The 27,218-nt window shown below is 46.6% G+C and overlaps 1 protein-coding gene across 3 annotated transcripts in view; it reads right to left on the bottom strand.

Moving 5' to 3' along the window:
* MYRIP (myosin VIIA and Rab interacting protein) overlaps positions 1-27,218 on the bottom strand; it is a 250,095-nt gene that overhangs the window by 20,763 nt on the left and 202,114 nt on the right. For all 3 annotated transcript variants that reach the window (XM_062200662.1, XM_062200661.1, XM_062200663.1), the window contains one exon: positions 17,846-18,085. In XM_062200662.1, the coding sequence (XP_062056646.1) occupies positions 17,846-18,085 (240 nt within the window). The remainder of the gene's footprint in view (positions 1-17,845; positions 18,086-27,218) is intronic.

The following is a 27,218-nucleotide window of genomic DNA, read 5'->3' on the forward strand; positions in this document are numbered from 1 at the left end:
AAGCCAGGATCTCTGTGGTCAATCTCTGACCCCTCTCTGTCTGCTGACTGCAGGGTCGAGCAAACTTTGCTTTTTGCGCCATGATCCACAGACTTTAGTCTTAGCCACCTCTCTATCCTGCGCCCAGGCCTACACAACACATTGCTACCTACAAATTCTTACCCCATTTAATCTTTACAATTTGTTTTCCAAAGACATACAGAATGCCGAGTGTTGCCAAGCAGCTTCTGAGCCTCCAGTACTGCAAAGAAGAGAACACCTTCATTCTCAACATGTGATGGATCTATCGATTAGCAATCCTTGCCAGTGCTCCAGAGATTTTCCTTGTATCATCATTCATATCAGGCTTGCTTTGTGTTAGATTAAGAAATGCCATTTGGGTTTGAGTTGGGATAAATGCAAATGTTCCTTGCTAAAATATCTTCAGGATATTTTAGTAGTAGTAGGGGCCTGTTCTAATCATGAGATTCCTGGCTTAATAGAAAGTACCACGGGGATTGGTGCTGTGGCATAGTGGGTCAAGTCGCCACCTGCAGCACCAGCATCCCATATGGGCACCAGTTCAAGTCCCAGCTTTTCCACTTCCCATCCAGATCCCTGCTAATATGCCTGGGAAAGCAGTGGAAGATGGCCCAAGTGCTTGGGCCCCTCAACCTGCATTAGGAGACCTGGAAGAAACTCCTGACTGTGGATTGGCCCAGCTCTGGCTGTTACCACCATTTTGGGAGTGAACCAGTGGAGGGAAGATCTCTCTCTGTCCCTCCCTCTAACTCTGCCTTTAAAATAAATACATTTTTTTTTTTTTAAAATAGGACCACTGTGGAAGTAAATAGAGTAGATTCCTACCCCAGCTCTCGCCTTCACCCTGTGTGTGTTTGTGTCTGCCTTTCCTGCTGGCCCAACACGGTCAGTGTCTGGCTGTGTGAGGAGCAGGGGCTGTGCCACAGGTCTTTGGTAGCCCTGTGGCTTCACACATGATAATTAATGGGGAACTAAGGGCTTTGAGGATGAAGGGGCATGGACAGGTGTCTGAGATTTTTCTAGCTCTAGCTCAAAGGCTGTTCAGAAACTTGAATCTCAGGCGAAAAAAAAAAAAAAAGCAAACAAACAGGTAGACAACAGTGCAGTGGGGTTCCTGAGACATACAGAAGTGAGCAGTGTGCCTGGGGACCCACAGGTCAGTCAAGAAGCAGAGAGGGGCTGCGGCCCTGGGAGAGCAGTTTTAGTGTCTTCCAAGGGTCTCCTGAAGTACAACAGGCATCCAGCCTAGGAGCACCACTTGTTTGAGTACAGGAATGTTTTAATTTCTCTTGAAATTTCAAGAAAACAAATAAAATTTGGGGTCTGAGAATGGGTTTATTTATAGCAACACCGATAAAATGCGATTTTGAAAACCATTTCTATGGAGAAAAGAGCTCATAAAGGCAAAAGGACCTGGGCCTGCCGAAGTCATCCATCAGCCCTGGTCTTGCTGATCTCGAGCCCGACCTTGAGAAGACCCCTGGGTGAGCTGGGTCCCAGGGAAGCTGGGCAGCAGGTGCATGGTGAGGCCTGTTCTCCAGGGGCTGTGCCAGCTGCAGACAGTGGGCACCTACAGGAGGACCATTCACAGATGCATGGCAAGACCCTCCCCGAGGACATTCTGAAATGAAGGAGGCAGGGTGAGAGGGGATGGCTGTGGACTTGTAGTTTTCTACTGGGGACCATGCTAACTGATCTCCTCATTTGCACACAGAGGCCCACGAGCCTGGGAAACCCGGGTTATGTTCCCTGTATGATGTTGTGCAATCAATTTAATGCTCAGGGCCTGGGCTTTGAAATGGAAACAGCACTACCTAGCTCGAGAGGCTCTGAGGGGACTCAATCAGACAGCAAGGGGCAGGAGTTCACAGAGTCTGAGTCCAGAGCTGTAGTCCCCTCAAGTTTCTCCAATTTGCTCTCCAGGCCAATGTCCCAGCTGGAGGTGGGCGTATTATTGGTGAAGGCCTGGTGGCTTCGATGCCTCTCACTATGGCCTGTGCTCTTCAGTCATCTTGCCATGCCTACTTGGTGTTTTGAAGATTGCTTTTGACCGTTCTTTACCAAAAAAATTAAACTTTGTTTCCTATCCCCTTCCTTTATCCTTTGCCAACTAAAAATATTTCTTTTAAAAATCAGCCACAATCTACAAATGTCTACCACCACAATCTCACAAAGGGATAACTCAACACTAAAAAGGGAATATATCATATGAGAATACGGATTGGGGGCTGGCGCTGTGGTGTAGCAGGTAAAGCCACTGCCTGAGCGCTGGCATCCCCTATGGGCACTGATCTGAGTCCCGGCTGCTGCACTTCTGATCCAGCTCCCTGCTACTGCACCTGGAAAAGCAGTGGAGGATGGCCCAAGTCCTTGGGCCCCCGCACTCATGTGGGAGACCCACCTGGGTGAAACTCCTGGCTTTGCCCTGGCCCAGCCCTGACCACACAGTCATTTAGGGAGTGAACCAGTGGATAGAAGATCTCTTTGCATCTCCTTGTCTATAACTCAATAATAATAATAATAATAATAATAATAATAATAATAGAATATAGCATGTCCTAAGAAATGACAGTAAGTAACCTGGCATGCACATACTGGGGGGGGGGGAGCAGGGAGGAGGAGGAGGAGGAGGGAGGGAGGGAGGGAGGAAGGAAGGAAGGAAGGAAGGAGATAAAGAGGAAGGAGGGGGAGGAGGAGCAGCAACAGCAGCAGAAAGGGAGACAGAAGCAGGTGTGGAGAAAGACAGAGAGGTCTTTCTCTCTCCCATTCTCCCCATTCTATTATTTTGCTGTTTTAAGGAGAGAGACTAGAAAGAGAGCAAGGTCCCTGGTGCTGACTGAACCACATACTCTGAAGTGCAGTAAAGACAAGACCTGGCATTGCTTAGCTGGGGCACTGGAGAAGCCAGGCCTCCCAGCATCACCAACCACCTTCCATCGTCACGAACTGAGTTTAAGCCTTCAGGAAGCAGAAGAGCCTATGTACCAGGCTCTGCAGGGGATGCAGACCTGAGTGACCTGTGGTCTCTGTCCCTAGCACACAGAAGAGGGTCAGGAAGACAACCACCAGAGGGTAGGAGACCCGTCCTGTACCGAGTTGTGAGCAGCAGGCTGTGGACCTCAGAGAGGTCAACCAAGCACTGCTGGCAGCTGATTTTGGGGTTGGAAAGATGCTGAGCCAGCGGCACTGCAGCCCACAGCCAGGCAGGTCTGGGCCCCACAGTGCCCTGAAAACAGTTTCCAGGATTTGCATTTTGCACTGGTGCCCAGGAGGTGCCACTGCAGGCTCCTGCTGTTGGGGTTTTCTGAACCTGTCCCTTACTAGGCTGGAGCCACATGCCAGGCTCTGGGGTAAGTACTTTATTTGCCTTACTTCATTTAACCCTGTAGGTACCATGAGACCTCTAGCTGACAATGATGAACTCAGGCTCCGACAGGTGATGTGGTTTGCCCTAAAGGACCCAAGCTGTGCACCTGCCAGTACAAAACTGTGCTCAACACTTATAATTCTGACTGCCCCGTAAGGAACACACTGGGGCTGGGGGAGAACTGGACACAAAGAGAAAGCCTTGGCAACTAGGAGAGGACTTCAAGTTCATGGGAAAATGGAATTGCAAAAATAAGTTAATTTTGTGCAAAAATTTTTGAAATACATAAGTAAGTAGTTTTTTTTTTTTATTATACACAACTTCCATGAAATTCTTGAAGAGCCTTTGTATTACGGCAGCTCCAACCAGAAGTCACAAGAGCCCAAGGGGGTGACAGGACAGAAAGTTCCATGTCCTGGGAGCAAAAGGGCGAGAACTCTGGGGCTGTGGGAGACGGCAGCTGCTGCTGTGCTTTCCAGGAGATGTCCTGGAAGAGCTGAGACCACTAAAGAAGATTTAACACTGAAGGGAAGGAGGAGCTCCTCTGGCTTCTGAAATAAGGAAAAGCATAAACTTTTTTTTTTCTTAAAGATTTTTTAACTTATTTATTTGACAGGTGGAGTTACAGACAGTGAGAGAGAGAGAGAGACAAAGAGGTCTTCCTTCCATTGGTTCACTCCCCACCCCCCACCCCCAAATGGCTGTCACGGCCGGTGCTGTGCCAATCAGGAGCCAGGAGCCAGGTGCTTCTCCCTAGTCTCCCATGCAGGGGCCCAACACTCTGGCCATCCTCCACTGCACTCCCGGGTCACAGCAGAGAGCTGGACTGGAAGAGGAGCAACCAGGACTAGAACTGGCGCCCATATGGGATGCTGGCGAAGCAGGCGGAGGATTAACTTAATGTGTCCCGGCGCTGGCTCCAAGTATATCTTCTTTTTTTTTTTTTTTTTTTTTTTTGCCAGGCAGAGTTAGTGAGAAAGAGAGAAACAGAGAGAGAGTTATAGACAGTGAGAGAGAGACAGAGAGAAAGGTCTTCCTTCCGTTGGTTCACTCCCCTAATGGCCCTACGGCTGGCGCTGCGCTGATCCGAAGCCAGGAGCTGGGTGCTTCCTCCTGGTCTCCCATGTGGGTTCAGGGACCCAAGCACTTAGGCCATCCTCCACTACCTTCCTGGGCCACAGCAGAGAGCTGGACTGGAAGAGGAGCAACCAGGACTAGGCCAACCAGGACTAGAACCTGGGGTGCCGGCACCGCAGGTGGAGGATTAGCCTAGTGAGCCACAGTGCCAGCCAAGCATAAATATTTCAAAGCTACTTTTCTCACAACCCAGGAGCCTGGGTGATTACCAAATGCCAAAATGGGATAATGTCTAACTCATTTGTTCAGTTTTTATTTTGAATTTACTATTTTTGATACCATCCTTTCTGGGCAGGGGGTAAAGCGATACAATCTTCATTGCTGGATTTAGCAAAATCAAGACACTGGTGAAAAGGTGGGGACCTCCGGGCCTCCTATCAGCCCTGGGATAAGTGGACACTCCTCCGTAGGAGCTCCCTGGGGACAACGGACACTCAGACGAGAGGAAAGAAACCTCCCCGTCCCCTGGGTCTTCTGTGTGGGTGTTTGGGAAGTGAGCTAGCATGTGGGAGCTCTTTGTCTGTCTGAATCCCAAAAGGATGAATGGAGGGGTGCAGAGTTGATTATGGAGTGGAGAAGGCTCTTAACAGCTCATAAAACAAAGGGTCCCAGCTCCCCAGGCCACCGCTGAGAGATGCCTTTAGGAAGGGAAAGCGGAGGGAGGAAGGAAGCCAGCCAGCTCCACCCTGCTCCAGGGGAGACTCCTGGTATCTCAAAATTTCATTTAAACCTCACAACGACCGGACGTGCTCCCTCTCATTCCATCTTTACCGATGAAGACACTGTGGGTCCGTGAAGAAGGGGCAGGGCTGGGGTTCCAGCTCAGAGACTTTGATCTTCAAACTCATGCTCCTCCCCTCCAACCCAGTCACACCACCATCTTCTCCACAGGTACAAACGCCCTGGACTCAAAGGACTGTAGAACACGACGGTGAACCGGAAACTTAGGGACGCATCCCACCGGTGGACAACAGACCAGCAAGGGAAGGGTTGCAGGACAGGCAGCCCACACCGTGCAGCAGCTCCAACTCGCTGACATCAAAAAGACACCCTCCATCCTGCAAGCCTTGTGACCACGCCGCCAGCTGTCCAGCGAGGAGGTCCTATTCTGTACTTCCAAGGCCCACCTAGGACTCGGTTGCCCCTGACAACCAGGCTGTAAAAGAATGTGCTTCGTAAGGAAATCTGTTAAGTCCAAAGCAGACTTCACAGTCTGCTCGATGCTTCTCTGTCTCACGTTACAGATGCCGTCTCGGCTTTGTGCAATGCTTCCATCAATCCACCAGAGCAAGCAAGCAAATTTGTCCAGAAGCCCTGATTTCACGTATTTTTCCTCCCTTTTAAAGGTAAGAAAAGAAACTCCATCTGTCCTCCTGAATCGCTGACAGAAATCTGCTAGAAAAATTCCATGTGAATGTGTTTTGGTCTTCACGAGACATAAGGCACTTCCAGCGACGCTTCTAAAACCCGTCAAAATACCTTCTCCACCAACAGACTCGGGTCCCTGAAGAGTGATTTGATGAAAGAGGGTGGCGTAGAGCCGTGGCAAGAAATTGGACCGGGAACCAGATAAATTTGCATATGTAACAGACCGAAGCAATCACACAGAACAGGTACAAGAGCAGAACCGGCCTCTAAGAAGGTTCAGGTTGAGAAACCACACAGGGCTTGGTGGCCAAGGCCAGTTATGAAAGGAATAAGATTTTTCCCCTTTTTACAGTGGTGACCAAAAGAATGGACAAGTGTACTACCGGCAGCTATGTTCTGGAATTAAACCCACTGGTCTGGGTGTTCCCTTGGGGTCCTTTTCTTGCCCTTCCTCTGTGGTGTCCAGTATTGTTTGATTTAGGCCACCCACATGGAGCCACATCAGGGCATGGGGAGGGTTGCAGGGGACGGGGCTGCTGGGGCCATCACCTTTGACCGAATCTGCCCCGGCAGGCACAGAACAGGCCACAGTCCCTGTTCTTGGCCCGAGAGGTGGTCATGGCCGTGGATCTGCTTTGCTCTTCTCTACTGGGTGTTTCTCAGGCAGTAAGTGCTGACACCTGTTGGAAACATTTCTCCATGGCTGGCGCTAACCAGGGCACCACCAGGGCTGGGTCCAGTGACACAAATCACCTCCCACATGTGCTCAGAAAGGAGCCAGCTCAGGACAGCCCAGCCGATCTGCACAAATAGCAGGTTCTCCTTAAACTCTTTTGGGCACTCCCTGTCTCACCAGAAGAAATGCTGAAGTTCCTCCAAGGGTCACTCGGCCCTGCTTGCTGCAGCCTGGGCCCTCCTGTCCCCACTGTTCTCCCCTTGACCATCATGCCCCGTCATACATCTGTATCAATATCTCACAAATTTAATTCTAGTGCCCCTAAGACATGTAAGTTATATCTTAATAGATGGGTCCTCTCCATTCCTGTTTTTTTCCTAAACATTTCAACACTATTTTTGATTGTTTATCCTATTGGATGATTCTGATTTTCATAATCTTTTTGAGAAGTTGACTTGGATTTTGACATGAATTACATTAAACTTCTAACCCAATTTTGGAAGAATTCATCTTTACACCATCTTTCCAGCAAACTGGTTTGAGCTCAGCAGTTTTCCTGCTGCGTTTTAACTTCACATTTTTTGCTCTGTGGATGGGATAGGTTTCTATTTGATACCCCACCCCCTCAACCTGGCCTGAGATTCAGATGCTAATTTTAGTTAATAGAAAATTGGTGTCTACAGTAGGAACTTCTCAAGTGGGGAGACCTCATGTAAACCCCAGAACCACTTGAGCTGCACTGCAGAGTTATGCCAAGTGACATGCAATTATGAATGAATCTGCTACCAATGGACCTCTCCTTTGAATAGAATGGATTTTGTATTTTGCACTGATTTGCAGTCCAGCTTGCCATATTCTTTTACAGGCTCTTAACATTTCAGATAAATGTTCACGATCTGACCTCGTCTAGGCCTTGGTGCTGCCTGGCATTGGTGGGGGAGGGTCTTCCCTACTTCCCCACTTTGTTCTCTTCACATTCTATGCAACAGCTATTTTAATCCTCTCCACAATCCCGAAACTCTAGTTCCACTGTCTCCTTACTTTCCGAAGATAAACTTGGCTCCTAGTTCAGAGAGAGGGAGGGAGACACAGAGAAAGAGTATACAGTATTATTACCGTGCTCTCTCCCCAAAGCAAACATAAAACAAAGCCTCAGCTTACTGAGATATTTCCCCACTTACTTGCATCTAAACCAGTGTATCTTTGCTCTTCCAAAGCCTTTGCTCCATCTGTCTCCCACATTCCCTGCCCCTTGGAGAATCCCTTACTGCTGACTATTCAGACTGTTCCCCACACGCCCCTACAATAAAAAACACCATGTTTGGGGAACTACCCTCTTGGCTGCTTGCCCAGTTTTTCCTTAGGATGAATCAGTAAAAGTATACCTTCTGGATCCAGGGGTACGCCACACTTAGACTGCTTCAGTGTGCCAAGTTAGCGATGTGCCAACATGTGCTCCTACCATTTTCTGTTCATTAGTCGCCTGTTTTCCTGAATTCTTAGCAACACAGATTATTGTTGTTATCATCCAGTTTCTCAGCTAAAGTGGAACTTCGTTATGATTATCAGTATTTCAATTTATTTATTTGAGAGACAGAAGAGACAGGGAAAGAGTGACGGACAGATACAGAGAGACAGAGACATGGCTCCCTTCCACTAAATAAATGCCCACGATGGTTGGGGCTGGGCCAGGGCTGCAGCCATGACACAGCGAGGCCTTTGAGGTCTTCCTCGTGGGAGGCAGGAACCCAGTGGCAGGAACCACCACTGCTGCCTCCTTGGGTCTGCACCCACTGGAAGCTGGACTCAGGAGCCAGAGCTGGGTTAGCTCAAGCGCCCCATGTGGGATACGGGCCTCTTAACTGCTGGCCTACATGCCTGCTCTGCACTTATTTGGAAATTGGTATTCTTATTAACTGAGCAAATGATAAACTTTTCCCTGGTATGGCTGACTTCCCAGTGTTTTAATAGTGCTGGGCACACTGAGACACTCAGTAAAAATTTGTTGAATGAGGAAAAAGATGATTGTGCCAATTTCTGAGTGAGGTGTTATATTAAATAAAATTATGATGGGAGTTGAATTGTTTTTCATGTGCTTTTTGACCATTTCCATTCTCCTTTTCCGTCTTAAAAGCTGTTTATATGCATTGTCCTTTATCAGTTTTAGGAGGATATTAATCCTCTACCCATCATATATTCAGGCAGCATGCCTTCTTAATTATTGCTTTCTTTTGAATGGTATGGGTATTTTTATAAATCTGCCATTAATTGTATGCAATCATTTATTTCCATCTTTTAAGATTTCTAGCCTTTCTTGTCCTAATGTTACCAGTTTATTCTAGTAATTGTACAGCTTTTCCCACTTAGCATTTTAAATTCCTACCATTGAGAATTTATTCTTGTATGTGATACAATGTATGGGTCTCATATGGCTTCTCAAATGATCAGCCATAATCACTAAATTATGATTGTGCTACATCATTTATTAAATAACATATTTGCTATATATTCTCTGCTTAAATATGCTGTTCTCATATCACCTTATATTTTTATCTGCTTCTGTATTTTCTACTGTGTTTCATTCATCTGTTTGCTTATTCCAATGCTGTCACCATGGCTATTATGGTTGAAATTCTCTTGGCTATCATTACTGCCTTGAATTTTCTTGTCTGTATTTTATGCATGTATTCTTCCAGATGAAGTTTCAAAAATCTTCATCAAGTTTCAAGAAAATCTCTTTAAAAAGATGACAAATTCTCCAAAATACATGCGTTAATCTGGGGGAAAACTGACACCTATGAAAGTGTGAATTTTTTCCATTTACACACTGGATATATTTCTACACTTGTTCAATCTATGTGTTTTCTTTTTAGCAAAGTTAGTTAATTTTATTCATTCAGATCTTACATATTCCCATATGTGTGTGTGTGTGTGCACATGTGTTACACACAGTAAAATTCGCCCTTTAAAGGCACATTGTTCTATGAGTTTTTTTTTTTTTACCATTTTTAGAAATAATTTTATAAACAGGGCAGACAGTTGTGCTGCCACCACTGAATTAAGACAGAATATTTCTGTCACACCACGAACATCCCATTATGTCCCTTAACCTCCCACCCACTTAAGTTTCTCGTGGCCACTGCTGTTTCTTGCCTACAGAGTGCTGCCTTTTCCAGAATGCCATAGAAGTGGACAGCACGTCACCGTTGGAGTCTCTCATTCAGCACTCAGGGACCTCACTGTGTCTATCTTCCCTCCTATTGCCGAGTGGTATTTCATTGTATGGGTGTACCACAGTGTGTCCATTCAGCAGAGATGAGTATTTGGGTTGTTTCTGGCTTTTGGTGATTACGAACAGAGCTGTTACAAGCATGTCTAATGCATTTTGGGGCTTTGTGTATGCATTTGTAGACTTCATTTCTCTTTGGTTAATACATAGGGGTGGGACTGCCAAGTGGATGTCAGGACCGTATATACTTTTTTTTTTAACAGGCAGAGTGGACAGTGAGAGAGAGAGAGAGAGAGAGAGAGAGAGAGAGAGAGAGAAAGGTCTTCCTTTTCCATTGGTTCACCCCCCAGTGGTGGCTGCGGCCGGCACACCGCGCTGATCTGAAGCCAGGAGCCAGGTGCTTCTCTTGGGGGAAGACCCATGCGGGTGCAGGGCCCAAGCACTTGGGCCATCCTCCACTGCACTCCCGGGCCTCAGCAGAGAGCTTGCCTGGAAGAGGGGCAACCGGGACAGAATCCGGCACCCCAACCGGGACTAGAACCTGGTGTGCCGGCGCCGCAGGTGGAGGATTAGCCTATTGAGCCGCAGCGTTGGCCAGGACTGTATATACTTTTGTTGCTGTTGCAAATAGGATTTTTCCTTTATCGTCTCTGAGATGTTACTACTGGGAGGAAATCCTTGCTTCCGCATCTCTACTCTTTTATGAGGATTCACCTTGACACACTCATTATTTACAATAATCTTGTTATTTTACTTCCAAAGTGTGAAGTCAGGAATATAGCATCCTAATTTTGTTTCCTGCCATCTAATACTGGTAACTTATTGTATTGGTGATGATGCCAGACCCAAGTTGAATGATAAAAGGAATACAAGGTATCTTTTTTTTTTTTTTTCATGAATAAGGGTGATTTTTAAGCTTTGGAAGGGCTTCACTCAAGTCCAAGAATTCTCTAATTCTGTCCAAATCATTTCCATTCTTTATACTTTATGGAGAGAGAGTGTTCGCAACATTCACCAGAATTCATAATGAGGCCTGCTGCTCACAGACGAGTATCAGCCACTGGAGCTGAGTGTTTGTCTTTCTACTGTATCATAAATGCTGGCTCGAACTGATCAGCTGCTGTTTTGGAACGCATTCTTCAATTGCTATTTATGAATTTCTACTTTATGTCAAACATCAAGCTAAGAGTTTCTTGAAATAATTATGTTTCCCCCTTCATCCTGTAAATATAATAAAAGCGTCAGACTTCCTATGGTCCGGCACTGTGGCACACAGAGTGAAGCCTCCGCCTGCAGTGTCAGCATCCCATATGGGCTCCAGTTTGAGTCCCACTTCTGATCCAGCTTCTGGCTAATGCGCCTGGGAAAGCAGCGGAAGATGGCCCAAGTACTTGGGCCCCTGCACTCACATGGGAGATCCAGAAGAAGCTCCCAGCTCCTGGCTTCAGAGAGGCCCAGCCCTGGCCATTGTGGCCATTTGGGGAGTGAACCGGTGAATGCAAGATCTCTCTCTGTCTCTGTCTCTGTCTCTCTCTCTCAGTTGGGAACTTTTCAATGTTTACTCACCAGTGAGTCTATATGTAAATATTTGGCGGTACTTAATTTTTGTGTCATATTCATGCCAAGGTTTTAATTAGACATAATGAACCGGCATGCTTCCTAATTTTCCCCCCACATAGTGTTCAAGGACAACTTCAATGGCATGGTCATTCCATGGACTTTTCTGTCAAAGACACACAGAGCTAGCTTCTTCCCGAGGAGTAATTCTCTGACCACTTTGCCAATCTCTCCTGTGATCTCTTCACATCTTATACTCCTTCAGCAGTCAGTTTCGTTCACTTCTTTACAAACACTATTTTCTAAATGACTACAGAGTATTCACCTAGAGTTTAAACAGATCTTCAAGCTCCACGTATTGCTTTTTCAAACATATGTACAGGCTATTTTGATAAACAAAATAGACATTTATGTAAAAACATTTACAAATTCACCTGTCATGTATTTCTTCGATCAATAGTAAAATATTATGATATGTGTGATGTTTAAAATGAGTTCTCATCAGACCAAAATAAAACCTAGGGTTTCCCTGTGGGGCTGTGAGCTGTACATCCTTTCATTGTGCAATAGAATTACCTTGCCAGTCTACTGAGAGATTTTTGTTTTTTAGTGAAATGTGTGCTCAATATTTCTGCCATCATTTGGGATCATGACGTGCTTTGAAAACAACAGCACCTCTGGGGCTGGCACTGTGGCATAGCGTGTAAAGCTGCTGTTCATGTCCCGGCTGCTCCACTTTGGATCCAGCTCCCTGCTGATGGCCTGGGAAAAGCAGCAGAAGAGAGCCCAAGTGGTCGGGCCCCTGCTATCCGAGCAGGAGACCCAGATGAAGCTCCCGGCTTTGGCCTGGCCCAGCCCTGACCATTGCGGCCATCTAGGGAGTAAACCAGCAGATGGAAGACTTCTCTCTCTCTCTGTCCCTCCCTTTCTCTATGACTTTCAAATAAATAAATCGATCAATCAATCAATCTTTAAAAAAAAAAAAAACCAAAACACCTGCAGCACTTACTAACCAATGTATCCCAATAGTGAGGCTTCCTGCTCTTAACTTCATTTTCTGTTCTCAGAATGAAACACACTAGTTGTGACACAAGATTCTCTTAATATTCCAAAATTCGGTTTGATAGTATTTATTAGGATTTAGAAATTTATGTTTATAGGAGAGACTGGCATGTTTATATACACTAGGGTTTTTTTATTTAAAAAAAATTCATGGGAAAGCATATTATAAAAAAACTATGCATGGATTTGAATTTTTCTTGCACCAAAATAAAGTTATTTTAAAATTCCATTTAATTCCATTTTCCATGAACTTTTGAACTATGTTGTGCGTGTGTGCACATGTGAGTGTGCATTTCTTTTGTTTTCATAGTCGCTCCACCTGGAGCACAATCGTGCTGATCTTGTGAGGTTCCGGCACACAGCACCTTCCTCATGCTCACTCCTCCATTCTCTCCACTCTTATTTCCACCTCCCCAGGGCATCTTACCTTTGGGCTTGGAGGCACGAGCTCTGAGCCAGTGGCTTGACTTTCACACCTTTCTACTCACAACTTTCTACAAGCTTCTCTCCCCTCCAATCCCACCATGCTCTGGCTGATTCTACTGCTGGGGTTGGGAGTGATGCCTCCCCCTGCTCCTCGCCTTTCACTGGGGTTCTGGGCCCCTCCCCACAAACACAGCATGTAAGCCTGGGTGTGCATGATGGCAGTGTGGGCCTGCTCCAGCACTGTGGCTATGAGCTGGAGCTCTAACTACACCACCATAGCTTCTCTTTTTCCCTAGGGCAGCAGTCATGAGACACACTGAAATCTGAGTAGCTTAGAAGCCTTAACTCAGGACCTAACACTGTATTCACTCTACCGCCAGACAAAGATGAAGACAACTTTCTGGAATAATAGCCTACTTGAGACGGCACCTTCAAGTGACAGGTGAGTTACCATACGAGGTGGGACACAAAGAACACTTAGTGAACATGGAAAACATCCACAATTTTTTTTTTTTCACAAGCGCATGAAATGGGAGAAATCCATGGCCCTGGATTTTCTTAAGAACAGTCAGTAATTCTGTCTCCTTGACATTGACCTTGGTTGTGAGTTTGGCAATTTGAGAGAAGCCATCAGAAGATGCACAAATTAGTTTCTTATTTGCAGGAGAAAGACGTGTATCAGTTTAGAGAAGTCGCGACACTTGGAGGAGAATGATTCTAGGAAGTTCTAAGTATGGGAGATGTTTGCTGTCTGACTTCTTTGTGAAAACAAAGCACAATGACTCAGCTGTTTGTCATAATGAATGAATGAAGACCCCTTACAATGCTTCATGACATGTGAATGTCAAAATTTGACTCTAATGCAAGAATCTGGCTTTCAGTAAACACTCATGACCCCAAAGAATGACAAAGAGGACATCTTCTGCCACGTCAACAGCAGTGTAACTGACACTTACGTCAGGAAACAAAACCTGTTTGACGCACTGTATGTCTAGAACCACGGACTGTGGAGGCAGAAGGGACCTGGGGGGATTTCTTCTCCAGCCCTGGAAAGATCAGAGGGTTTGTGGGAGACCTGGCCCCTGCATTCAGTCTCCCTCTCAGACCGGGAGTTCTTGCCCCATGTCTATGCATCCCTCTTTGGGAAATGTAGCACCTGCATCCCTAGGAGAACACGCCTACAAGAACCACTTCATCCAGGACTTGCTTCTAGAACCATCGCATGGCTACCTGCACAGAGGTGGAGGAGAGACGAGTGCCCATTCCCAGGCTCTGGGGAGCACGTGGTTTGGAAAGCTGACCGCTGAGGCCGATGGAACAAAGCTGTTACTTCCAGAAGTGTGGCCCTTAGGGCATCTAGTCCTCAAGAGGTTTTTAGACTGGTCCCAGCTTTACAAACCGATGCTTCAGCTACTTAAAATCTGGATGCCAGTCATCACCATTACATCATCATTGGGCCCCAACCTCCAGCCAAGGTGAGACATCTAACCTAACTGTAGGGATAGGCCTGCCTATAGGAAGGGCCTGACTCCAACCAAGAAATGATGTTCTAAAATGCTTCTACATAAGAAGTTATACAAGGGACACCAAAGTGCCACTGACACCGGTCACCATGTTTATGGTGACAAGTGTGCCCATTGCTCTGATTCGATTCTCAGGGAGCAGGCCCAGTGGGGGAGGTGAGGGATCCTGAGAAGCCAGGCTGAGCTGTTCCTCTGTGCAAGGCAGGGCTCCTTTGGGTAAGAGAAGGGCAATGAGTGGCCTTCCTCACAACACTGGCGTAAAGGCTTGTGACCTGGGGATTCTGCATTTTTCCTGTGTGGCCACCACATTAAGCTGGGCTCCCCTAGGAGCCAAGCCTGAGACAAGAATTTGAGTGCAGGTGGTTTATTTGGGACACGGTCCCAGGAAATGGAACTTGAGAGAGAGAAAGTCAGGAAAGGCTGCCTCATCAAGCAACATACCACAGAGGGTGCCCAGCGCTAAATCCACTGGGGAACTTGGGGGCCTGCAAGTTGGAGTCAGCACCCCAACTCAGGGCAGAGGAGCTGCAGTATAAATGTGCCTCCCATCGGTCACTGGCTAGGGCTGCCCCAGGGGACTGACATTTCCCTGGCACCTCCCGCCTGCCTGCTGCACAGGAAATGGTGCTCCGGCTGCCTGAGGAAGTCTAGGGCAGGTGGCCGTTGACAGAAGCTGGGACAGTCACGTGGGCTGAGATCCACTCCCCACTGTGTGTGTGTGTATGTGTCTGTGTGTGTAGACACTACTGCTGATTGGCCCATGAGGGAAGCCAGTTACTCTGATCCTGAAAATGGGAACTCAGATGTTTTGATGCAGAGTTCTACCCATTTACTCACACATTCTGCATAGCACAAGGAAGCAAGCAAGGTGGTTAGACCACGCTCGATCTTGCAAACATGGACTAGAAACCGCCACCAAGGTAACTGCTCCTTCAGTAGCCCTGCAGGTGGATGCTCTATCATGGCGGGGAGTTTTTGCCCTGAGCTTGTTCCAAAGGATCCAGTAATTCCTTACTGCTGGGCTTCAGCCACGTGCTACACCCCACGCACAATTCACACCTCGCGACTCCATGAGGGGCTATGGTGATCTCCACTTCACAAACGAGGCCAGGGTGTGTCTACCTAGCCAACACTGGACATCTGTGCTAGGTCCCCGAGATCAGTTTAGAAACCAGACAGACACGGGTGTGTCCACCAGCCGAGAGCAAGCCGAGAGCTGCTGAGCCCAGAGGGACGGGAGCGGCCGGGAAGCAGGTGGAGGGCCGGGCAGACAAGTCACAAAGTGAGTTGGAGCCACAAACGGCACTGGCTTGTTCTAGGAGTGGCAAGGAGCTAAGACAGAGCTGGCTAAGCTCATGACTGCATTTCAAATCCAGTCTAACCCTAAAACCTATCTCCATACCCTCCTGCTTTCAAATAATACTCAACATGTAGACAGACCCGTGTTTGTTTTCCTTTACCCAGAGCAGTCCAGGCCTGATGGGGAAAAGTAATCATCTTTCTGTTTGCTGCATGGATTGCTGCATGCCAACAATGATATCTGATGGAATATTGAATTCATTGATTTAGGGTAGGCTGAGAGGCCACTTTGGGTAGCAGCTGACACACCTGGGAGTCTGGATAAAGCTGACTCTCCTATTTTCCCCTCAGCAAGGGCAGGGAAGGGGTGGGGGGAGGGGTTGTGGCCAAGTTCCCTGGCTTTTGCCCCCATGCCTCCCCGTTGCCCTGCTTGCATTCTGCCCGGGAAAGCACAGCACTGGTGGATGGCTGTGCCTCCAGGAGGTTGGTCCCTGGAGCCTAATGAGGGGTGGGAGTCATGGCTCATTGTGCCCCAGCTTGGTACTGGTGCAGTGTGAGTCGGCAGCAGGACACAGAGCCACGGGAGAGAGAACGCGATCTCCTTCAGGTAGCATCTGGCTGCCGGCTCTGGCACGCAGAGGCAACTGCGCTGTGGCATCTTCAACTACAGAGTGGATCAGAGCCCCTTAGCATCAAGGAGGCACCAGGTGAGAACCCACCTCCCAGGGAGGGGCTGCCCGTGCAGACCAGGCTCCACTCTTCAACCCACACACCTGCCCGGATGAAGACTCATGGGTAAGGACACAGTGGCTATGGAGGCTGGCCTGAGAATGGGTGAACACCGGAGGCTTCAGGGACTCAGTCATGAGTGACAGCCCCCACGTCCCCAGGGGCCTCTGCTGGACCACTGGTGGCCATGGTGGAGGGGTTGGCCTGGCTCCACGGTACCCCAGCTCAGCCACTCACCAGAGAAAGGGGGCTCATTCACCCACACATCTAGGTCACCAGCAACTTGGTAGCTTATACAACACTCACGTAGGACAGGGAACAGACCTAGAAGGGACTTCCTTGCCAGAATCATCATTCCAAAGATAAAACGGAGTATTTCGTTCTGACTGCATCACAGGTGCACAGAAACGGAGATGTAGGCTAAACGGTCCCCAAGCTATGGAGCTGATGGTTCCTTGTCATCGCCTGTGACCTGAGGACAAGCATGGCTGAGAGGCAGCCTCAGCGCTGAAACTTGCTGTCTGTGGCCTTTGTGTAAGTACCTTCCTGACTCAACCTCAGTTTTCCTCATCTGAAAAATGGGCTGCATCTATTCCAAAGGGTTATGTAACGAGCTCACTAACACATGCTAAGCACCAGGCATGGAAGAGATACGCTACAAATGTTAATTTCTTCTCTGTCCTTGGAGACAGGCAGGGATGTCTTGGCTCTACAGTGGACAAGTCTGGCATGAATGTGCTTTGAGAAGCTGTGGAGGGAACCCACGTGCACGCCTGGGCAGTGGGCAGCGCACTCACTCCGGAGGGAGTCTTGCACCCCTTTCCTCCATGTCCCTTGGAACTCAGTGGCTGGCTGGGGCAGGGCCAGTGGAGGAGGAGCGTCAGATTGGACAGTGGATGGGGCTTGGGGAACCTGACAGCAGCAGAGCTGTATCTGATTGCAACACTGGGATTCCATAGGCACTTGGAATGGAAAAGGATTCCAAGGCTACAACACACACACACACACACACAAACCCAAATCGAACACCAGAGACACAAATGATCCAAAAGGCGGCTTCAACACAAAGGCTCCACTGTGGGTTAAAAGAGGGTTTGCTGACTTGATTAAATTCCATGGGTAGGATTGCTTAGAGGGAGACTGGGGTGAGAAACAGTGTTTTGTTTCTGTTTTTTAACCACTGAGAATGATTGGGGCACTGAGTTACACACTTAGAGCCGAGAGGTGGCTCTGATGCTCTTGGGAGACTTTGCAGGACCATGCGGTGCTATTTTCCGGATGGTACCCCCAGCGCCAATCAAGAAGGGTTCCCTTGGGCTCTCCCACCTGCACATGGATGGCTCTTCACAGAGAGCACTTTGGGGCTCAGCATCTCTGCAGAGACACAGCACGTTTCCCCCATGCCCCAGCTGCAGCCCAGAGCCCTTTGTCCGTGGTTTGGCGGCCCCTACCTTCTTAAGCTCTTCCTGGACGCTCCGGCTGTTCTCCTCAGAAGACAGACTTTCCTTCTGGGTCTCGGATTCCGTCCTGGGCTCAGACTCCTGGTCCTCCCCGGAAGAAGTCTCCTTTTCACTCATTTTCATCGCTAACTCGTACAGCCTGTTTCTGAGCGTCTCCTCCATGGCGTCCGGGCCGGTCCAGGGGCGCTGACCCTCGTTGCTGCCATCAGTCTCTGATATATCACTCGACACCTGCGTGAGAGCCAGAACCGAGATGAGGACCCTCCAGCTAGCGTCACGTGGCTCATTTCTAAAATCACCCCAGGGGCCGGCGCCGTGGCTCACTTGGCTAATCCTCCACCTGTGGCGCCGGCATCCCATATGGGCACCGGGTTCTAGTCCCGGTTGCTCCTCTTCCTGTCCAGCTCTCTGCTGTGGCCCGGGAAGGCAGTGGAGGATGGCCCAAGTGCTTGGGCCCCTGCACCTGCATGGGAGACCGGGAGGAAGCACCTTGCTCCTGGCTTCGGATCGGCGCAGGGCCAGCAATAGTGGCCATTTGTGGGGTGAACCAACAGAAGGAAGGCCTTTCTCTCTGTCTCTCTCTCTCTCTCTCTCACTGTCTGACTCTGTCAAATAAATAAATAAATAAATAAAATGACCCCAAAGGCAAGGCGAAGATGGCGCAGGAAAGCAACAGCTCTTGACCTGGCCTGCTTTTTCTACACATGAACTTTCACTATTTGCCATGCACTTTGCCAAACGCGTGCGCTGTAACACTTGGTTAAGGGGTTCAGGCAGGTGAGCATCTGTACCCAGAAAAGCTTTCAAATTCATTCTGTTTCATTCACAAAATACTGAGTTCCCACTAGGGGTGGCACTGTTCACGTGCCCATGAGCTGGTGCTGCTGTGTTGAGTAAAGCTGGCTAGCTCCGCCTTGCCTGGCCAGTCCCCAGGTGGAGGGGGGGCACGGAAACTAGGCAGCAGCTTTTATAGTGGTTCATGTGCGGGGATGACGATGACGACAATGCTGACAAGGATGGCGATGATAACTCTGTGTGTGTGTGTGTGTGCCTGGCAGCCCATGAATGGGAGGGGTCAGCGGGTGAGGGAAGGGTTCCCAGTGGAAGTGATGTTTGCACAGAGATTCCATGCAGTTATAAGGAAGTTAGAAGTAATGGCCATGCAGTTGTAAGGAAGAAGGGGAGAACAGTATTCTAGGCAGAGATTTGCAGAGGGTGCCAAGTCCTTACACAGAAATCAGCAACGTCTGACACTCTCCCAATTTTCACATCACCTGCTTCTGTGACCCATTTGGTGATATTAAGCTCTTTCTATGAGTACAAGGAATCTTTAAAAAGTTTGCAGGAAAATCCTATCGTGCATGGATCTCTATTTTTTTTTTTTTTTGCATGAAAAGAAACAACTTTTAATTCCGTTTTTCACAACCTTTTTGAAGTACCCACGTCTCTTTGCTACTTCAAAGGGACCTTGAATTTCAAAACAAACTTCACCCAAACACCAAAAATACCAAGTGTGTTGAACAAGGACTCATGCAATAGATCAACGAGAAAATCAAGAATTCTGAGAAACTTGTATGCCTTGAAAACAGGTCACGGCGTGGAATTCCTTACGGGCAAACCAGACAACTATAGAGAAACACGTGCATCTGGGCCTACAGCACTTCAAGCGACTGTTGGGAGTATGACTGCCTGCCTGGGGGGGGGGGCGTGTCTCACACCTCTCACCTTATCAACTGGAATCTGTGTTCATGGGACATTATGTGGAAAACAGGAAAGCAATGTTTTCCATGCTCCATTAAATTGCATCTTCATTTCCTTAGGCTACGCCATAAGCATTTTTTCCCCCAAGGAAGGAGAAAGCAGCTCCAGAGCCAAGAGATCATTAATGAGCTCACTCCATCACCTGTTCTGGGCCGTGAGCGTCCTGAAAGCCAGACTGTGGAGGGAGAAGGCAGGTCCAGACACCAACTCGCTCAAAGGCTGCATTTGGCTTGTTCCCGAATTGGAACTTGGGGGAGGCAGCCTTACTGGATGCCTGTGGCCTCTGAGCTTCCATGCCCCAGAAGATGGGGGGCTGTGGCAGCTGCTGATCAGTCCCAGGGAGCGACAGCAGAGGGAGGCCAGGGGAGTCCCCAGGTCTCCCCAGGCTTCGTGTGGCACAGGTGGCATCCATAGGCGCAGCCAGGGAGGGCACGGAGCCATCCAGTTTGAGAAGCCGTTTTTCACAGAGCCAATATTCTGTCTGCCAGGTTGTTTTTGGGGGGGGAGGCAAATTTGGGGTTTTCTCCACTTTTTTTCTTTTTAATTTATTTGAAAGGCAGAGAGATGGAAACAGCCAGAAGGGAGAGAGGTAGAAGGGAAAGAGGAGGAAAGAGGAAAAGGGGGGGGGGAGTGATGGAGAGAGGGGGAGAGAGGGAGGGAGAGAGGGAGAGAGTGATGGAGAGAGGGAGAGAGTGATAGAGGGAGGGAGAGTGAAGGAGAGAGGGAGAGAGTGATGATGGAGGGAGGGAGTGAGGGAGAGAGTGATGGAGGGAGGGGGAGAGAGAGAGAATACGAATACACCATCAACTGGTTCAGTTTCCAAATGCCCAGAACACCTGGAGCTGGGCCACACTAAAGCCAGGAGGCAGAAACTTCCTCCAGTCTCTCACTTGAGTGGCAGGAACCCAAGGACATGAGCCATCACCTGCTGCCTCCCAGGGTGTGCCCCAGCAGGAAGCTGGAATCTCAGAAGAGCCAGGACTCGAACCCTGGCAATACTGTGCTGTGGGATGTCGGAGGCCCAAGCAGCATTCTCACCACCACACCTTGCTGGCCTCCCTCCCTTACTTTTTCCAGTAGATCCTGGCTAAAGGATTACTTTTAGCCACTGCACGTCAGCCTTCGCTGAGGACATCCTAGGGTCCTGGAGGCTGTCCCCATTCCTACTGATGAAACACAGCAAGCCTGACATAAAAATTAAAAGCTCATGGGGCCGGTGCTGTGGTGTAGCAGGTACACCCGCCGCCTGCAGCTCCAGCATCCCGTCTGGGCACTGGTTGGTGTCGCGGCTGCTCCACTTCTGATCCACAAGCTTAACTAAACTGCATCTTCTGTGACGCACCGCCTGGCACTGAATGACATCGCGAGATGCAGCCCTCCATCCCCACGGCGTGTGTTCCCCGGAAGCAGCTGACAGCAGAGGATGCATCCTCTCCAGAAGAATCCCTAGGACAAACTTCTCTTGGGTGTCAGCTCCAAGAACAGCACCTTGGAGGAACACTTACTGCTCTACACGGCTCCCATGACCGAGTAAACTCTCACGCCATCCTCCTATGGTCTTCCAGAAAGCACAGGCACAAAGCTCTGCCATCTACAGCCTACAACGTGGACCTTGATGCATCTGTTTTATGAATAACTTTACTCTCGGCTCTATCTTACTGTTCCTACCCTGGTTTTCCCTTTGTCCTACTTTTCTCATAATCGTAGTTTTATTTTTTCCTGTTTATATTTCTGTAAGCCAGTTTAAATGATTTCTGGAGCAAGACATAAACACATTAAATAAAGGAATAATTATAGAGTATTAATTACAAGGAATTAGTGGCTTCTTGATATAGCAAGAGTCTTAACACGCACACATATGTATATATATTTAAGAATAATTAGGCTCTGGAATGCTATTTGTGGGCAAATTTCCTGGGAGAAAACAATCTATCACTGATGAGGATGACCAAAAATGAAACACTGGGCGAGATGCAAACAGCAGCCTCCTGCCACCCTGAGTCCGCCGCTGATGACACCATCAGCCCGATTCCATTTTAAAATGGCATCTGGCAAACATCTCTCATCCAGCCTCTCCGCATTTTCCACAGAGGCTGTGTGGGAAGATACAGAAAAAGACGAGAAGGTACAACACTGAACAGCAATAGAAGCCAGGTTGTTGTCAGCAAGTGGAACGTTTTTCAAGTCTGAGGCCCGAGCAGGTGGAGTGAAACTGCAGGTGCAGGCCCATCCGTTCTCTCCCTCTTCCCAGTCGTCACTGTAACTGCTGACATCACTGTCACCCTCCACGCCTTAGCCGTCTCTCAACCTCAAACTGTGCTCTATAAATGGGAGGAAAACACTCATCATAAAATAGAGCAAACATCAAACAAACAAAAACCATAATAGCTGAGCCTTCAAGTGTGGTGGTGGGACTTTCTAAGCATCCAAGGAAAGTCCTACTCTGTTCCTCCACAGTGCTTCCCTGTTTTATGGCTACTAGAAAACACAGCCCCCGAAAACCATTCCAGGAGGAGGGAGAAGAACTATCCATGGTGCCACGTGGCATCCTGGCAGGTGTGGTCACGAAAACTAAGCCCCCTGGGATTACAGACTACAAAACCCATGGCAAGTGTACAATATTTGTTGTTTGTCAGTCCTAACTCATGTCAGATGCACACTCTCAGTGCCGAGGCTAGGTTCTTAGCTGTCTCTTCTAGGAAGACATAGAGCAAGGCCAAAAACTAGGGGAAAGTCTCCTATCTTTAGCTAGCAGCACGGAAATGATTCAAGTGTGCTCGATATTGGGAAACAGTGAAGTGGGGATACCATCGTCCTCACTCAAGAATGAGTTAACACAGAGTCCACGGGAGACACTGCACAGCACAGGGAACAAAAGTTAGCGTGAAGCTGGGAGGGGAATTTTACTAAAAACCAGGACACAGAGTATGGGAGCAGCTTTGCGTGCTCCCTGGAGTTTCAATAACAAAACTTGAAAGTTCTAAGAGATAAACACTTAGACTAGGAGACAACAAGCTGAGCTAAAATTAGAAGACCGAAAAGGAAAAAACACTGCAAAAAAAAAAAAAATTGAAAACCCAGCTGCAGAATGAGAATTGCATTTGAAGGTGGTAATAGCAGAATTAATATTGGGAAATCAAGTAAGTCATGTGGAGGCCAAACTCCAAGGGGGTGTCCTGGAAGGCTGAGGAAAGGGAGCCACAGTGAAGTAAGAATATGGATATGAAAGACAGAGGATGCAGTGTGTAAGGGGGTCATCAAAATATTTCAGGGAAATCTCTATGAAAATACCAATGACATTTTTTATAGAATTAGAAAAAACAATGCTAAAATTCATACGGAATCACAAAAGATGCAGAATAGCCAAAGCAAATGTGAGCAAAAAAAAAATATTAAGCTGGAGGCATCAAACTACCTGACTTGAAAGCACACTACAAAGATACAGTAGTTAAAACAGCATGGTACTGGCTTAAAACCAACACATGGACCAACGGAACAGAACAGAGAGCCCAGAAATTATAATCCATGCATATACAGCCAACTGAACTTTTATCAGAGTGTTCAGAGCACAAAGTGGAGTAAGGAAAGTCTATTCAACAAATGGCGCTGGCAAAACTGCAGGTATATATACAGGAGAATGAAATTAGATTCATATCTCTCACCACATACAAAAATCAACTCTCATTTAAGATCAGAGACTAGGAAGCTGCTGGAAGAAAATTCAGGAGAAACAGTCCAAGACACTGCTGTAGGGGACGCCTTCTTGGACAAATTCCCAAAGCACGGGCGACGAGAGCAAAACTAAACCATGAGATTATAACAAACTCAGAAACTTTTGCACAGCAAAGGAGATGATCAGCAGAGCAAACAGACACCCATTTGTGAGCTACATGACAAAGAATTAATATCCAGAACCTGTTGGCAACTCAAAAAACTCAACATAAAAACAACCAATCCAGTGGAGAAATGGGCAAAGGACTTCAATAGACAGTTCTGTAAAGAAGAAACACAAATGGCCAATGAATGTACGAACAAATGTTCAACAACATTAGCCATCAGGGAAATACAAATCAAACCACAATGAGCTATCACCTCACCCCTGTCTCCATGGCCACAATCCAAAATCAGAGATTAATAAATGCTGACGAGGACAAAGGAGAACACTTACACAGGGCTAGGGGGTAGACTAGTTAGCGCAGCCGCTGTGGAAAACAGAGTGGAGGTTTCTTACAAAACTAGAAATCAACTTTGCCACATCATCCAGCAATCCCACTGCTGGGTATATTCCCAAAAGACACGAACACACTGTATCAAAGAGACACCTGCACCACCACGTTTACGGCAGCACTGCTCACAACAGCCAAAAGTTGGAATCCACCAAGGTGTCCATCATCTGATGAATGGATAAAGAAAATGAGGCATATATACATAAATATTGGAATATTATTCAGACATAAAATGAAATTCTACCATTTGTATCAAAATGGATGCAACTGGAGGATATCATGTTGAGTGAAATAAGCCAGACACAGAGACATTATATTCCTTATATGTGGGAGATAAAATTTGTTTAAAAAACAAAAATGAAGCAAATAAATGCCTGTGTGTGCCAGCATTCCTGAAAATGTAGTTTTGTAAGAATCTGTTTCAAATCTTTGTCAAACCAATGGCTAAGAATGCTACAGGGCTACAGTTTAATGATGTGTGATTACTTTAAAATTTACGTATATGGGTAAAGTGTTCATTTTTCTATTCAGTTATTGTTTATAGCCATTTCCCATATTCCCACTAAACTGGGCTCCGTTTTGCTTTTTACTTGTTAAATTTCTGATTTGAGGAAGCAAAAAACACCTTTTTTAATGTAATGTAAATTGAAAAAATGTGATCTCAAAAAACTTAAGAAAAAAGGCAGAGAGAGGGAGGATGGGAGGGAGGGAGGGAGGGAGGCAGGGTGGGCATATCATTATATTCTTAGAACTGCATCTATGAACTATAATGAATCTGTTAAAAACAAATTTTAAAAAACTAAAAAAATTCAAGGAAAACATGTATATGAAAAATACCCTATGCTTGGACTTAATTTATTTACTGCACCAAAATAAACTTCTTTAATCCAATTTTCACAAACTTTTTGAAGTGCTCTCATACATTGTGGGTCATGTGAAAGAAGTAATAATCAAAATGACAGAAGACAATGATCCTGATTTGAAAAAATACTTCAGTGAGCAGGAAGGCACTCATATAACACATCTAACAGCAAAAAGTGAACAAACACCCACTATGCTGTTTAAGTCTACAACAAATCCAGCAAATATGTAGGACAACAGAAAAATATATGAATAAGAAAAATTACTTTCTCTTTAACATTAAAATGCAAACATCAATGAAGTATCCACTGCATGGTGTCGCAACAAAAGTGTTCTCTCCCATGGATTTCATCTTCTCTGTGGGCATTTGGAGAACAGAGCGTGTCCAGTGGTTTATGATTACAGACTACATAGAGCTGCAATGTGGACAAAGGTCTGTGTTAAGCAGAATTTGAAGCCAGGGCCAATGGTAGAATGTGGAAAAGGACTTCCACGACTTTATCTGTCAATCCTGGCTAGGGAGGTGGAACATCTAGATGGGGTGCAGTGGTAGTGAGGCACCTGTTAATCTCCTAGGATGAGTTCCCAAAGAGATGGTATTCTAGAAAGTAATATAGAGAATCCTGGCCAAATCCTTAGGAGAACCTGATATGAATCTGAACTAAATAGCTCAAAATGGAAACCAGGCAAAGGAACCCAGTGTGAACAGAAAGAAGTCACAGTCAAGCAAAAGTTATGCCACAAAGGAAAAGATGATTCAAAATTAAGAAATGCATTCATGTGACTTACAACATGAATGGACAGAAGAAAACCTAGGATAATTCAATAAATGCCAGAAGACGTTGAGAAAATGAAGCTGTTTCTGACTTAGTTCGGGAAGCTAGGAAAAGCAGCCAGAGAAAGTTAAGACAGCACCTGTCACTACCGTTTCACAGCATCGTGCTAGTGTGGCCAAGTCAAGAAAGAAGTCAGTGCGAGTAAGGGACAGGGAAGAATGAGTGCGTCATTACTTGTAGACAATACGACAGAATAGCTAAGAAAATCAGCTGATAGCAAGACAACCTACTAGGTTACTGAGTTACAACACATAAACCTAAAATCAACTGTGTTCTTTACAACAGTAAACCCAATGAGAACATGTAACAGAGTTTTTAAAATCTTATTTTCAACACCAATAAAATATGCAATATAATTAAAAATTACATAACAAGACAAGAGCTTTGCAAAATCTATGAAACCTTACTGCAAGTCAAAATATTTGGCAAGAACAGCATTCTTGTCAGGGAAGGCTCCGTACTATAAATGAATGACCCCCAAAATCATAGCGCCTTTCTAACGAACGCTTAAGACTAAATTTTTTGCAACTTGAAGAACAGATTTCGAAAAGTCATTTATATGAGTAAAAGACTGTGAAAAACCAGGGCAGTTTTAGCAAATGCTATCGTCATCCGCAAAAACACCACCAGGGAAAGGAAGAACATCCAAGGTGTTTACAGAGTTGTGATGACAAAACTAAAGTAGTTTCATAGGGGAAGGGGATGCATGATCAACGGAGCAGAACAGAAAGTGAAAACAAACAGACCCATGGAAACACAAGGTTACTGTGCATTACAGGGTGAATCTGAGGCCAGCAGTAAATGCTGGGTCACTTAACAACGATGTGGTGACAAACACTTGATTTAAAAACAAAGTTTTATCTTATCCTGTATTAGTCAGAGAAGTATAGATGCACAAAAGCGCTAAGTGGAAAATACAAAGCTACAAAGAATTAGGAAAAAAATGAGAAAAATTCTTTTAACTTTGAGGACTTAAGGCCTTTTAAACCAAGGCACAAACTACAAAAATTATAAAAGAAACCATGAGTCAATTATTACTAATAAAAAATAATTGGAATATTATTAACAAGGACGTTTGTAAAATAAGCCTAAAATTAAGGTAAAGGTGATGGGCAGGGAGAGAATAATTTCATTAGTAAACATCAAAGATCTAAAATTTATAATTAGAAAACAAACCCAATTTCTAAAAATCATTAAGAAAAAGACATACAGTCCAATACAACAATAAATACAAAATATAAATGTGCCTTTTATAGAAGAAAAATCCAAGTAGTCTTAAACACAGAAAAAAATGCTCCATCTCAGCAGTAATTCTGAAAATGTTCATTTTTTTCTCACATAAAATTGGCAACAGGTGAACAGACCGGCAGCACCATTGTGGGGCGCGTGAGGACACACACTGGCCCCTCCGCGGACACTGCCCCGAGGCTGGGCATATGCAGACTGCAACATTAAAGCCCCATACGTGCCTCACGACAGCAATTCCAGTTCTTGGACAAAGAGGCTTCCACAATGACACGGCGGTATCATTTAGCCAAATCAGAGAGCTGCCCTAGAAAACGAACTCAAAGGAAGAATGCCAAGGCCCAAGTCTAGCTGTCTTCGGGAACTCAGCACCACTGCCACCTAGTGGGGAGGAGAGGACACTGCCACAGGTTCAAGGTTGCTCCCAAGGAGGCA

The sequence above is a fragment of the Lepus europaeus genome, chromosome 9 (genome assembly GCF_033115175.1).
Source record: "Lepus europaeus isolate LE1 chromosome 9, mLepTim1.pri, whole genome shotgun sequence".
Classification (NCBI taxonomy): Eukaryota; Metazoa; Chordata; class Mammalia; order Lagomorpha; family Leporidae; genus Lepus; species Lepus europaeus.